Here is a 15,168-nt window from a genome sequence, read left to right as displayed (position 1 = left end):
GGCAAGGGGACCAGTTAGAGGCCACTGCAAGAATCCTCCTGAGGAATCGGGGTGGTCGGAGGGGTGAGCCCACCGCAAGGGCCCACAGCACTTGGGGTCTGCAGCATTTCCCAGCCTGACAGAAGCCCTGAGAGGACTCCTCTGGGCCAGCAATACTGGCTCTTGTCCCCAGTCCATGGCAACACCAGGCAAGAAGCGATAAGCCAGCCCCATTTCTCCCAAGGCGCTCGGCCAGGGCTGCTCAGCTATCATTTTCTCCCCATAAAGCGCTGGGAAGGCGTCCAGAGCCCTTCTCTTGCCAGAGCCACCCCACTCGGGGAGGACACGCCTCCCAGTGGAAGCGTCCAGAGGAGGAGACAGTCTCCTCCCACCACGCTGTGGGCACACGGGAGGCCGGGCTCCTGCTGATTTTTCTCTTGCTTTGGCTCATTTTCCTTCTGGAGCAGCAGGCCTATCTCCTGCATTTTTAATAGCTGAGCCTATTTAGCATGCAGCACACGTGTGTGGGTTGATAAGGCCCAAGGAGAAGGCAACAAGCCATGCAGGGGAGGAAAACCTCCTCCCTGCTCCCGCCCACATCAGCGGATTTGTGTTCCCCCAGCAGCTCAGCAGGCTCGCTGGACCAGGGGAGCTGCAGCGACAGCAGGTGCGAAAGTCAGACTGGCCGATTGTGTCCCCAATACAAGGGGCCAGGCCCCTGGCCAAGGAGGGACTCATAAGTAAAGTCTGAAATGCTCATCATAGCTCAAAAGAGCTGAAGAGTCATAATTCCCTCTTGACGTCCACTGGGGACGGTCTTTACCTTTCCCAGCAGGACAGAGGAGGGGCTCTGGAGCCCGGGAGCAGGGCCAGCAGGCAGTGCTGCAGGGGACATATCCAGGAGCACACCTCTCTGTTTCCCCCTTTCTGCTAAGGCAGAGTTATTTTTAATTTCCTCAGACTTAAAAGGGAGAAACTACAAATCCACAGACCACCTGAATTTATGTGAGGGGACAGGAAGTCTGCCTGGACCCAGCACTGGTGTTTATCACTGCACATGTGCATCTGAGCTGCTCGAGAAAGGGCGCCCCCCCCCCACCCCTCGACCTGTGTTAACTTCAGTCTAAAGGCCAAGTGTGGCTGCTGTTTTCTTGGCCTCCAGGGCCAATGCAGCCTGAGCTCCTTTTGGAGCAGAGGAATGGAACGTCAGCAGGGGAGACTGCACGGCCCGATCAGGTCCCCGGGGTCTGTTCTATCACATACTCAGCTGCAGGCTAATGTGAGAAAGAAGCGAGAGTTCCTTCCACTTTGGAATTTAGGAGCTCCTAACTGGAAGCACATTGAAGAGATGGAGGAGCCACCTTAACGTACCTGGGAGGCAGAGAACACAGACCCACCCAGGGTCCCCTGGCCTAGGTGTCCAGATCTGTGCTGGATGGGGAACTCAATCTTAAAATTTATTTCATTTTAAATCACTAACATTTAAAAATAGGCGCTGCTGATTCAGTTGTTAGAGAATGTTTAAGTATGTTTGGAACAACTTGGGTATGCAAATCTGTTTTATAATTGTGAATTTTTAATAAAATCTAAATATGGGTCAAATATTTCTGATGAAAATTTAGATGTCCAAATTGAGATGTGCTGTAAGTGTAAAATACAGGGTTTGAAGACATAAAAGAAAGTAAACAATATCAATGATTGTATGTTGACATAATATTGTAGGCATGTGAGGTTAAATAAAATATATTATTAAAAATGAATTTTTCCTTTTCCCCTACTTTTTTAATGTGGCTACTAGAAAATTTAAAATTACACGTGTGGCACACATTATATGGCCATTGGCTAGTGCCAGCCCAAACAATTGCAGGTAAAAAGTTTACAGCCTTCAGGAATGGAAATCTTTCAACCCATTTCATTCAATTCAACAAGTATTTACTGACAAGGGGACTGTGTTTGCTGAGTGTGACCTCCTGTGCAGGAGGCCCTGCAGCTACTACTGAGCAGAAGGAATACAGGAAGCCTAACCTGTGGCATCACACAAGGAGTCTCAGGTCAGGTAAAAATGGAGTCCACACCAGCATGTCAGGTGGCTGTCAAGGAGGAAGTGAATGAGAGAAGGGCTTCGAGGAAAGGTGGCCAGTGGGATAGGCAGTGTGAACAGTGAGGACTTGGGCCAGGAAAGAAGGGATAGGATGCTGTGGAAGGAACCTTGGCTTAGCAGTCCTTGCTTTTCCAGGGAACCACCTTGGTTCCTGATCTTCTCAAGCCTCGTACCTTCCTGGGAGGCCCCATCTGTACCCATGGCTCAATGCCCTATCTACATTGACAACTTTCAAATCTCCATTCCCAACACATATCTCTCTCTTGAGCTTGGGGTCCATACATTCAATGCCCACCAACATCTCTATGTAGATGTTTCTCAGATACTTCAAACTCCACTGACTCCTCGGCTGAACTCATTCTCTCCTTCCAACCCCAAACTCTGGACCTTTCTGTCCTTTTCTTGAGCAAGTGACAGGACCAGTCACCTCGTTGTTCAAGTCAAGACCCTAGACATCATCCTCAACTCCTCCCTTTGCGAGCCCTATATACAACCAGCTCCAAAGTCCTGTGTTGTTTTCTTCCTTAATATTTCTCCCATTTTGCCCCTTCTGGAGATGCCCACTACCGCTGCCTGGTTCCATGCTGTCATTACGTCTCACCTGGATTACACAGAAGCATCCTCACTTGCTGCTTCCTGAGTGGCCCCTCCAGCCATCCCTTATCATGCGGTCAGGGTGATCTCATACAATTGAAAACTGCTCCTTTAAGAGCTCTATGCGCCGAAACCGGTTTGGCTCAGTGTGTCAGCCTGTGGACTGAAAGGTCCCAGGTTCGATTCTGGTCAAGGGCATGTACCTTGGTTGCGGACACAACCCCAGTAGGAGGTGTGCAGGAGGCAGCTGATCGATGTTTCTCTCTCATCGATGTTTCTAACTCTCTATCCCTCTCCTTTCCTCTCTGTAAAAAATCAATAAAATATATTAAAAAAAAAAAGAGCTCTATGCAGTTTCAGGGGAAGTGCAAATTCCTGAACTTAGTACATATAGAACTTGATAATCCACCCAGCCCACCTACTCAGTTCATCTGTCTCCCCTCACATGCAAATACTTCTGCCCATTCTGTTACCTTTGCCTGGGACACCCTTCCCACTTTCATAAAAATTTAAAAAAAAAATGATGGTAAAAAAATTATATAACCTGCCTGGTCAGTGTGGCTCAGTGGTTGAACCAGAAAGTCATGGTTCGATTCTGGGTCAGGGCATGTGTCTGGGTTGTGGGCTCGATCCCCAGTAGAGGGTGTGCGGGAGGCAGCCAATCAATGATTCTCTCGCATCATTGATGTTTCTATCTCTCTCTCCCTCTCCCTTCCTCTCTGAAATCAATAAAACAAACAAACAAACAAACAAATCCTAACAGTTACCATTGTAACCTGGTTTTCTTTTCTTTTTTTAAATATATTTTATCGATTTTTTACAGAGAGGAAGGGAAAGGGATAGAGAGCTAGAAACATCGATGAGAGAGAGACATCCATCAGCTGCCTCCTGCACACTCCCTACTGGGTATGTGCCCGCAACCAAGGTACATGCCCTTGACCAGAATCGAACCTGGGACCCTTCAGTCCGTAGGCCGATGCTCTATCCACTGAGCAAAACCAGTTAGGGCTGTAACCTGGTTTTCTTTGTCCAGTTCATTTCTACTTATCCTTAAATTCAGCTCTGTGCAACCTCTTCTAAACCTTTTCTGAGTCCTCAGCTGGGTTAGGTGCCCTTCTTCTGTGCTCCCAGGATCTTAGCTCTTATCACATGGTTCTCTGTGTTAGCTAATGTCTCTTTTTACAGGCTCCCTAAGACAGTGTCTGTCTTATTTAACTCTGCATCCCCAGAGCTGCAGTGTGCAGTTGTGCAGGTCACGCACTGCACTAGGAGGCCTGATTGAGGAAGTAAAGCAGGGGATGAAGACCGCTGGCCAATGGTGTACCCTGGTCCTGGACTGTATCCAGGCCTTTTTCCAATGGGCACTAAGGTTCCATAGGTGACATCAGTGGGACCTATACACCCCCAGTGCTCGTTATAGAGTTGACACATAGTATTATAGTAGATGCTCACTAAATGGTTGAGCAAAGACAGATGGCTATTCTAGGCAAAGGTACCAGGCGAAGACATGGTAGAGAAGCTGGAGTAATAGGATGCTAGTGCATGATCAGGGTTGGATTAGGGGGTTTAGAGGCAGTTTGTAGAGGGTCCCTTATGTTGGGCTGAGGGGCTAAACTCTTAATTCAGTAGGTACCTTTGAGAATTTTTGAGATAATATTGTGACTTAGAATCACAAAATTTTTAGGCTTGAAAATAAATGAGACTCAGAGAAGTTAAGTAATTTGTTCAAGGTCACACAGGAGGTTAGTGACTGAACTGGGACTTGAACTGGTGGCTTTTCTTTTCTTTTTTAAGATCTAAATCGGCTTTATTAAGTAATTCATTAATAAGGCAGCATCCATCTAGCAACTAGAAGGGTGTTCCTTTGAACTGGCTTTTCTTGCTCCTAGCTTAGCACCCATTCTTCCACACTGCTCTCTGGGGAGGCCTCTGTGAACTGAGGCTGAGCCTGGGAAGTCTCTAAGGCAAATCTTTCCAGCCTTCCCAACACATGTCCCTGGCGATGGTGGGTAGGGGGGTGGGTGGTAGCCTGACTGATGGGAGGTGAGATCGCTGTAATCAACTCTCAGCCTTTTTCATGGTGCACCCCTAGGTCTGTTTTCAGATATCTACCTACTTCAAGTTAGGTAAATTGCCTATTAGCTTTCTGTTCTTTACATAAGGCAAGGGCTCTAGTTTTTGGAGCCTTTTTCTTATAAGAGCTATTTCCCTCCTTGTACTTCTTTTGGTTGCTTTTCTTTGGGCCCTGGCTAGTTTTTACCAGTTCTTTCAAAACCACCTTCTGCCTCTAGTGGAAGGGGCCTTGCCCACAGCAGGTCTTGTTAAGTACAGGTTAAGTCAGTTGAATCAAAGGTGGAGACTGATCTAATCCCGGTGGTCTTCCCAAAGGTGCCTCCTGGGAGGATTTCCGGTGCTGAGTCTCACCTCCCTGGGACCACATCTACCATTTATCATTTCTTGTGTTCATTTTATGATCTTCTGTGACCCCGGAGTCTCCTTCCAGCTTATTTACCCTGAGACCCTTGCCTCGCTTTCCTCATTTGGGTTCTCTGTAGCTTACTTCTGGATTCCGAATTAAATGATGTTATCCTTTTCAATTTTCAAATTCAGTCTGAGTCAGAGCCATTTCTCTGCTTTTTTCAGAGATATTTGAGTTCTCGACCTTTATTCCGCTTATAGGAACTCTGTCCTTTATCACACGTGATACCAATGATGATGATAACGTTATCATCAAATATTTAGTGAATGTGTACTCTGCTCCAGACAATGTGCTTGCTGCTTTTATAAGAGGTAGTTCACTTAACCCTCACAACAATCCTATGGGATAGAGCTATTCTTAGCCCCATTTTACAGATGAGTAAAACTGAGGCACTCCAAGATCAAGCAACTTGCCCAAAGCCACCCACCTGAGATTTGTACACAGGCAGCAATTCTGGAGCTCGGGCTTACATCAGGACATCTGATGTTGCCTCAACAAACAACCTTCAGGTGCTTTCTGAGGTCACTGATAGGAGAGAGACTCACTCCCAGAGGCCCAGAGCCACCACCACTGTCACTTTCAGGCTGTTCTTCCCTAACCAGCTACATCCTCCTACAGGATTGACCTCAGATCCTAGCGACCAGGAGAGAGCAAAGCTTGTCCACGAGGCCCACCAGCAGGACAGGTAACTCCCCTCCTTGACAGCTGTGGCTAAACACTCTACCACGAGGCTCTTTACTTGATCTGGCATAATTGGCTCGTTACAAAGTCATCATAATTTCCAGCGTGCAACGACAAACCAATTGACAGATGATTTTAGTCCACAGCTTTCCTAGGTATGAACTTCAGTGTAATTAACTATCACTAATTAACAGAACACTTTTTCTCTTTAAATATATAAATCAGACAGACTCCACAATTATCCCTTGTCTGTCTTCATGAGGCTCTGTAACAAGCCAGTCCTTAAGTGTTCCAATTTGGGTCCCTCAGCATTTGAAGATACAGGCATACCTTGTTTTATTGTGCTTCACTTTACTGTACTTCACAGATGTTGCATTAAGAAGATACTTTTATTGATTTTAGAGAGAGAGAAAGGGAGGGGAGAAGAGGAAGAGAGAGAGAGAGAGAGAGAGAGAGAGAGGAACATCGATGTGAGAAACCACAATCAGTTGCCTCCTTCAAGTACCCTGACCAGGGATCGAACCTGCAACCTGGGCTATGCCCTGACCGGGAACTGAACTGGCAACTTTTGCGTGCATGGGATGACACTCAGCCAACTGAGCCACACTGGCCAGGGCGTTACTGTTTTTCTTTACAAACTGAAGACAAGATCCTGTACGAGCAAAAATATTATAACTCACTTTGTTGTGAGACTCGCTTTATTGCGATGGTCTGCAACCCGCAATATCTCAGAGGTATGCCTGTACTCATCTCCTGCTTCCTGTCCTCGTTTTCACTTTGGTTTTCTATCTGTCCTTTCCACAGGTAACTTTTATGACTTTTTGATAAAGGCGGAGATAAAACAATGAATTAAAAGTCTCTGATTTTTCAGTCACCTGCAACCAGCTCTGTCCCACCCCATCAAAGGGGTGACATTCTCTTTGGATTTGCTCTCTTCCTCCCATGGTCAGTCCCCCATCACCCGCCTCTGAGGCAGCTGTTCTGAGGAGCAGAACCCAGCTGTTCACAGCAGGGAGGCTCTGTGGTGGGCCTGGCTCCCAGAGGAGGGAGGGGCACAGGACCAGGCCTGGCTCCCGGTTGGGCAGACTGACTGTGCCTTTGGTTATTTACACCAATGCTTCTCTTCACTGGGGCAGAAAATTGAGAGGCGACCGCATCACTGAGGAATATTTCCCTGTTACCCTTTTCTTAGACACAACTTGGCTCAGCTCTTAGGCATCTGACACTTTAAGGTCCCGTGTTCCCTCCCATGTTTCGGTTTCGCACCCCATCATTTGGGTTTTCTGTCCCTTCCCTCTTTAGACATGATGCCCAGGAACAAAGCCAGAGGGTAAACACTGTTTCCCGTGGTGACGGGGACAAGCATCGAGGACAGACAGCTGCTGGCTGCCAGCACCGGACACTTACCATGGTTTGTCCCTTGATCCTTTCGCAGAAAAGACTGTGTGCTGTTTGCTGCTGGAGGTAAGTAGATTGTCTTTGGGCGTTTTGAATGGCTTTGAGGTGCTGCTGGCAGAGTTATGGCCGCTGACACAGGCTTTTGTTTTCACCTGTACTAGTGATGTCCTGGAGTTGGAGGGTGGAGACGCTGGAGAGGGAGAAGGTCTGCACATTGAACCGTGTCTTCTCTCTACAGAGGGAGACAGAATGGAGCTCAGCACATCCTCGGTAGCAGGTGAGTCTCACACACTCATGCCTCACTCATGCAGCAGGCAGAGAGAAAGCGCTTATCCCACAACGTCCGTATCCCTGAAGCCTCAATTCTGACCATGGTCTGTCTTTTTTTTTTTTTTTCCTGAATGAGTAGTTGCCTTATTCAATTCCTTTATTAAAACTTTTAAAATTATATTTCCACAAATACCAGTGGAGACTCCGATCAGTAACTTAAAATGAAAATCCGCATATTGAAACATTATTTCCTTTGCCTACTGACTACGGTGTCTCATGACATCTGCTCCTCTCCCACCCACTAGCAATGATGACTTTCTGAATTTCGGTATTAAATGGCACGCTAATACGCTAAACCAAGATTTTCATGGGAGGCATTTACCAGTCCTTCCTTCTGTAAAACAACTTCGACAGGACTAGCAGAGGGGACAACAGGTGCCACCTGAACACAGTGGGAGAGCCATATAGCCAACGTGACCCCCAGGCAGCTAGAAGCGACAAGGTCTTTCAGAGCAGTGGGCAAGTAGGACTCTCAAGAGAATAAACAGGGAGTTCTTCAATCCGACTAGCAGCAGGATCACTACGGTCAGAAGGACCAGCAAGGGCTGAATGAAAGGGTCTTTGAGAACCAGGAGAGGCCCAGCTTCTGTCCACATGCCAGCTGTGGCCTCTCCAGGGCTCACTGAGGTCTGGGGTTGCAGCTGCTAAGTCAGGATATGCAGGAGGACATCGACCCTTGAGGCAGAATCTACAGATGTGGGGCCTGGACGTGGGAGGGCAGGCACAGCTTCCTGAAGTTGAACAGAAAATACCAGAGCTCTGGGCAGACCTGCCTCACTTGTTCACACTCAGTCAGCCCCGGGGTCGATGCAATAGGTAGGATGAGGACACTTGACCGGGACAGCAGGTGCATGAAGCAAGGTTCTAATGTCCACCCACTGTGTACTTAACTGTTACAGGGTAACAACAGATTTAATAAAAGTTAAGGACCCTCTCCCAAGAAAAATGCACATTTATAGATGCCCCAAAACTTTGTACATGATTATAGGAAGGAATCCAGGACCATTCAAAACACAGAGGCTCTGATCAGAATCCTAAGTCCTCTCTGACTCTCTTGTGTCTCTACAGGGCCCCACATATAGTTAGTGCTTAATTAATATGTGTTCAATAAATAAATGATGACAAATGTCCGGTGGGAAGAACGAGAGATCAACAATCTAGAAATCTGGGTTGAACGTGACGTGAATGAGGTGGGAGGCAAGGATGGCAGACCACCTTCTCCCTCCACCTCTAAGCTGAGTCTCATGCTTTCCTTACCAAGGAGACACTGCTGGCTGCGATTCCAGGCACCTGGCCCAGGAGAAGAAAGCCAGACAACCTTGGCTATCTGAAATAGGACTCGGGAGTTCCTCTGTGCCCCCTTGTACCAGCGCCTACCAGGCTGTCTCAGAGCAAACCACCTCTAGTCCTCTGACGAAGTGGGAATTGTGGGGGAAAGTGGATGAATGAGGATCCTCTGACTGCTGGGTATTTTTGCCTGACCAGTGCTCAGACGTTGCCTACACTGAATAACTTCACAGGTAACTTTTCTTCACCAAATCAGGGCAGACTGTGCATACACGCTCGGTTTCCAGAGCCATCCTGTGGAAGGTTTTGGAAACCAAGAGCCAGTTCCAGGGCCTCTGTTTGGATGTAGTAGAAAGAACCCTTGGCTGAGAGCCAGGAGATCCAGACATGCCACATTAGTAACCTTATGGCGTGGAGTTCACCACTTCAACTTCCTCAGTTTCCCTGTCTTTATCTGTAAATGAAGTGGGACCCTAGATGGCTTCTAAGGCCTCTTTCCACGTCATTATCATAAACACACGGCATACTTACACCTGCTCCTTCTCTTTTCATCCCTCATGATTCCTGAATGTTACAGCAATAATTACAGCTGAAGTACTGAGATATTTTACTCAGGCAGGCTCTTCCTTGGAGGAATTCATCCTTCGTGAAATTGCACTGGCCCTTACAACCCCTGTGAGGCAGGCAGGAAGCAGCCAGGCATCTCACCCTCCTCACGCCTGACTGGCCAGAGAAGACCCAGAGAGGAGAGGAGACTCGCCAAGGTCGGGGCCAATGGCTACACAAGGAATAATGGGGCCTAGCCACTCCTCAGGAAGGCAGGGAATGGGTGTGCTGGGACCAAGATTTGGAGGCAGGAAATTAGGAACTATAGGAATTAGAATTACGCAAAGTTAAAACTGGGTCTTGAAAGTCTGTTCATCCCACCTCCTTGCTGACTGATGAGGTGACCGTTAGAGAGGTTCTCTATTACCAGTTTAGGGCAAAACCCGTCGGAGGGAATGCTGAACCTAGAACCAAGTCCTCTTCTCACTTAAACCCACAGTTCTTTCTCCCCTTCAGAAATGTTTTGCTTAGCAATTCCTTATTAGCCAGAGGTTTCCAAAACTAAAATAAGATGTTGCTTTTTAACCACTACTGCTTTGGCTTTTTCTGCAGTCTTCCTTCACTCATTTGCTATCAACTTGCTCAAGCTGGTTAGAGGGGGTGTGGGGAGACAAGTCTTGATAACAAAGAGAAATTTTATTTAGCTAAACTAACAGTTAAGTAATGTCAGCACCAAAATAATTTTTAATTAAAAATAATAATACACATAAACAAAGCTAAGTCACAAGGAAGGGGGTCACTAAGGACAAAATGAATGGGCCAGACCAGTAATTCCAAAATCACTTTCGCAGAGAATTCTGGTTAGCAGTTCTGCCAACCTGTTCTGCCGCTAAACTCACAAAACATTCAATCAGTGGATGAGCTATCTTCTTGGTTTTGTATATTAGTTCCACAAATGACCAGTTGAAAGAACAAGTTACAGATGAGAGAATATTCATCAAAACTTGAAGCTAGTCCTTTACCCTTAATTTGTGTGTGTTTGTATTATAATGAACAGATTAAAAAAGTTATTTTCAACATATAAACTGTTCCATGTTGTTCGGACTTAATTCAATCTACCACTGTTTCAAGCTCTCTCACTGGGGCCTGCGAGGGAGGCTGTGTGAGCATTTGGAGTGGGGACTATGGTCCAAGCGAGCAGTTTCCCTCGGGAGCTGGCTCCCACACTTCACTCAGTTAAGCTTTGAACATGGGCAGAACTGGTCCCAGTTCAGGCAGAGTGGGGGGATCTTTTCAGAAAGATCCATTCCTATTCAATCTGTGTTTCCCTGGTCTCACGGCCTCAGCAGCGGGCTGTCCTAAGGCCATGCTTCGTCCATAGATTACTTACAAGGTTTTGTATTTGGCAGAGAGGTGGGGTGGGCGGGTGGTAGGAGAAGACAGGGTCTTAGTTTCTTGTAAAAAGATGTTGCGGTGCAGGTAGAATGTCCCTGAGTAAAGGGTCCAGTTTTATTTTACAATCATTCTGATGATACAAGCCTTCATCTACTTTGGGCTTACTCATTTTTCCCCCCTCCCTGTTTTGGCCAAAGGAATGCCTTAGATAGGCCTTTATCATTATTTAAATTCCGTTTGCCCTCCCAGAAAGATTTTATAGAACATTGTGCTTTTTATTCACTGTTAAAATCTTTTCTAGACTGAAGCAATTTTAGAGAAAAAGAGCCTGTCCCTTCACAGTTTCTCATTCTTTGTTAATGTACACAGATGTGTTAACAAGACACCAAGCAATGGATATTTTGGATTATTCTTTTTCAATGGACATTATTCCATTAATACATTCCTAACTCCCATACACAGGTCATTTGAAACGGTTAGGTAATCCTCAAGCAGTGACATGCTCTTAATTACTTAGTCACTCTCTTACTAACTACTTACTGTCTAGCTTTTATTATTAAAAAAAACACACCAATTTATTTCAAAAGTGATTTAGGATATTTTCTTTGAGGTACAGGGCAAGTTTGCTAGTTTATTGCAACACATTTCTTTCCAGACTGTGTGACAGAAAGATCAAACCAATTATTCTTCGAATGTTGAGTATGAGTACCATTCACCTACTGAAGCGAAACATAAAACCACTGTGGGAACACCATACAGAGTTAAGTGTCTACTACATCAAACAGCCTAGGCGCGTGCTCTGGGATCAGCAACCTCTGGTCTCCCTCATCCTGTCCTTTGGCCAACAGTAGTAATCATTTATTAAGACTTTCTTATTTATTAAGACTACTGAACACTTGATTTACCTTAAAGCAGGGGTCCTCACACTTTTTAAACAGGGGGACAGTTCACTGTCCCTCAGACCGTTGGAGGGCCGGACTATAGTTTAAAAAAAAAAAAACTATGAACAAATTCCTATGTGCACTGCGGGCCCTGGACGAGTCAGCTGCTAAGCAGGACAGGCAGCGGCACCCGGTGGGCTGGATAAATGTCCTCGGCGGGCCGCATGTGGCCCACGGGCCATAGTTTGAGGACCCCTGCCTTAAAGCATTTAGTTCCGGCAATATCTCTGTTCTACAGCCGAGGAAACTGAGGCTCAGAGGTCTGAGTTGCGCAGGTCAGGAACTAGGAAACATCAGATCTGGGATGTCTTTAGAGCCCGTGGTCTTAACACTAAGCTCTACCACCGGGAAATGCCAGAAGGTGCTGCAGCGGATGGGAACCACCTGGAAGTGCCTGCTGCCCCCTCCTGTGATTGGGCATTCCAGCAGGGCACCTGACTCCCCGAGGGAGAGGAAAGAAACCAGGTGTTTGGGCAGCTTTTAGGTACCAATCAGCAACCCCATGCCACAGCCTGAGACCTCGAGCCCAAAGTGTTGGGGACCAGGACCAAAGAAATACAAAGCCAAATCCTTTTACTTTTTCACACTTCCACCACAGGAGGTCCAGACCACGGCCTCAGCAGCGGGCTGTCCTAAGGCCATGCTTCCCCATAGGCACCTTAACAGTCCCTTTGTGACTCCAGGGCACAATCCTGGAGACTAGTTGAACGGGCTCTTGGAGACCTCGACTCTCAGAATTCTAAACATCTCTGTTAAGCGCAGGGAACCCTGGTGTCTCCACAATTCTCTCCCCTTACTCTCTGCAGGTAAAATCTACCAGGTTCTCAGGCCATTTTAGTCAAAATCCAGAGCCCAGTCCTCTCCCCATGCTAATTCACTGAGATATTTTCACACAGCACCAACGTCCTGCATTGCGAACCTCAGCACAGACGCCTCTTGAATGAGCTGGCCCCCAGCACCCATGTGGCGTCCTGTACTGGTTTTAGAAAGAACTTGCTGGAGAATTGTTGGAGAATTTTCCATGTTATTTTCTCCATGTTGGAGAATTTTCCAAAGAAAATTTCCAACATGGTTTTTAAGGGGCCAACCCCCTCCCAACACTTAGAGCACCACAGTCCCTTGTGGCCCGCCATGGGGTGTGAGCTCACTCTGGGCTTAGACTAGCACCTGCCTTTCTCATTTGACAGCGTGAGTTTCCTTCAGCCTCCACCTCCGAGGGCAGGTACCTGGCAAATCATTAGCCAGGTTCTATTTTATCAATTAATTCCATCTGCGTTAGGAGCTGTAGTCAGGATGCTTTCCATAAAGGACAACTTGGAGTTTCAAGGACCTCCTTCCCAAAGTAACTGCACAGCTGGAGGATGAGGGGCAGAGCACAGACCTCAGCAGGGAACCAGTAGGAAGCACTTGGTAAGGCAGCTACTTCTCCAGTTTACAGCTATGGAAACTGAGGTCAACTGCCTTTGAGAGACTTGTCTGAAGCCACAAGGCTATGAAGTGGAGGAGCAGGGGCCAGAATCTGAGCTTGTGGTCTCACTTGCCACAACTGTAGTGAGGCACTAAATATAGTGCCACGGTGGTCAGAAGAGGGATACTGAATCAGCCTTCCCCAGCAGGGGAGGAAATGAAGACACATGGAAGTCAAGTGGCTGTGCAGGCCATGAGTGGCAGGCAGAGCATGCCAAGCAGTTCATGTGCCAGGAGCGCTTGTGAGCTTGTCCGGAGCACCCTCTCCCTCCTCAGGCTAAAGTGAGTGCCTCTTTAAAAGATACCAGGGCCTGTGTGGCTGGGGAGGGGGTGGGGGCGGAGGGGCTTTCCTGACAGCATGGTGCCTGTCACCAATTAGCTTCCACTCTTCTACTGGGTCTTCTTTTCCTCTCTCATTCCCACCCACTGCCAGGCAGCATGCACTGCCTGGGGCACGGTGACAAACGCCAGAGTAGGCCTGTGGCTCACACATTCAGACCTTAAATCGTCCAGGCTCTGGGTTGGTTTCTGGGTGATGTGGTCACTGTGTGTGCTCAGGAAGAGAAGCAGCATTTCTTTTTTTAAAATCCTCACCCGAGGACATATTCACTGGTTTTTAGAGTGGGGGTGGGGCAGGGTGAGGGTGAGAGAGAGAGAGAGAGAGAAAGAGATCGGCCGCCTCCTATAAGTGCCCTGAGTGGGAATTGAACCCGAGACATTTTGGTGAATGGGACGATACTCCAACCAACTGAGCCATAACAGCCAGGGTGAGAAGCAGCATTTCTTGAGTGCCTACTATGTGCCAGCTCACGTCATCTATCCAACAAACCCCACAAGTGGGTACTGTTAGGTCCTTATTATGGATGGGAAATTAAAGCTCAGAAAGGTTATGAAACAAGACAACGTCATGCAGACCTCAGCAGCTGGGAGGAGAGCCCAGGCCTGCCTGGCCCCGGAGCCAGTACCCTCTCCACCATGCCACACTGCTGGGATGTCCTCTTCCCTCTGCACTTCAGCAACACAACCTCGAAGATGACTCCTGACAAAGCACTCCCCATTTTCAGAGCTGGCCCAGAACACAATTTTGAAGTTCAAGAACGTGGCACCCTCCCTATCTCTCCTCCTTGGTCACAGCATTCTACCTCGCACCTACTCTTGTATTGGTTATTTATACTAGGGCACAAATTTGGGGCACCAACGACCACTGGGTAGGGCTTGGGGAGTCCCAGGTAGGATTTCCAGGGCCCCAAAATACTGCCATCAGCCCCTAAGGATGACCTCACTAGACACCTACCCTAGCTAAAAGGAAAACAAACCACACAGCAAACACAGACCTATGGGGAAACAAGCCCATGTGCACACTGCTGGGGGCACTTTCAAGGAATGACAGGCCTCTGGAGAGCAACCTGGTGATTATAAACAGGAACTAGAACACAAGTATAGCCTGTGATTGGGTGATTTGGTTATTTCAATCTGGAAAAGAGACCTCAAGGAAATATCGCTGCCCCCACTCCGTCCCCGGCCCCGAAAGTTCAAAGGCACTGTTTACAATAATAAAACACACCAAAATCAACCTAAATGATTTTAAATAAAATAATTGAAAATGGCAGGTATGAGGGTTATCTCAAAGTTAAGGAAATGTCCAGGGCAGGTGTCTTGTTCCGTCTTTTATCCCTGGCATTTAGCCCAGGGTCTCACTGTGTTCACTGTTGAAGAAATGAGTGTTGTGAGGACTGATGACACATGGACGGTGGCTACCATGGTGCCAACTCACAGTGGACACTTCACATAAGCTCCCCTGATACATGAAAATCCAAATCCACAAGAAAACTAAAAATGTCACAGAAATCATTACTTTATAAAAACATAAAACATTGAAAACATATATTGTATATATATTGATATATAATGTATTTAGACGAAAAAAAGGGAAGCCTATAGGATGAATTGCTTAATAGGCTTTGTTTTGT

General features: G+C 47.1%; 1 protein-coding gene across 5 annotated transcripts in view; it reads right to left on the bottom strand.

Moving 5' to 3' along the window:
• The window catches only part of ATXN7L1 (ataxin 7 like 1), a 243,254-nt gene that overhangs the window by 45,770 nt on the left and 182,316 nt on the right, over positions 1-15,168 (bottom strand). For all 5 annotated transcript variants that reach the window (XM_080665901.1, XM_080665902.1, XM_080665905.1 and 2 more), the window contains one exon: positions 7,242-7,464. In XM_080665901.1, the coding sequence (XP_080522027.1) occupies positions 7,242-7,464 (223 nt within the window). The remainder of the gene's footprint in view (positions 1-7,241; positions 7,465-15,168) is intronic.

This window comes from Plecotus auritus (assembly GCF_963455305.1).
Source record: "Plecotus auritus genome assembly, chromosome: 4".
Lineage (NCBI taxonomy): Eukaryota > Metazoa > Chordata > Mammalia > Chiroptera > Vespertilionidae > Plecotus > Plecotus auritus.
This window is presented reverse-complemented; position numbering and strand designations above follow the sequence as displayed.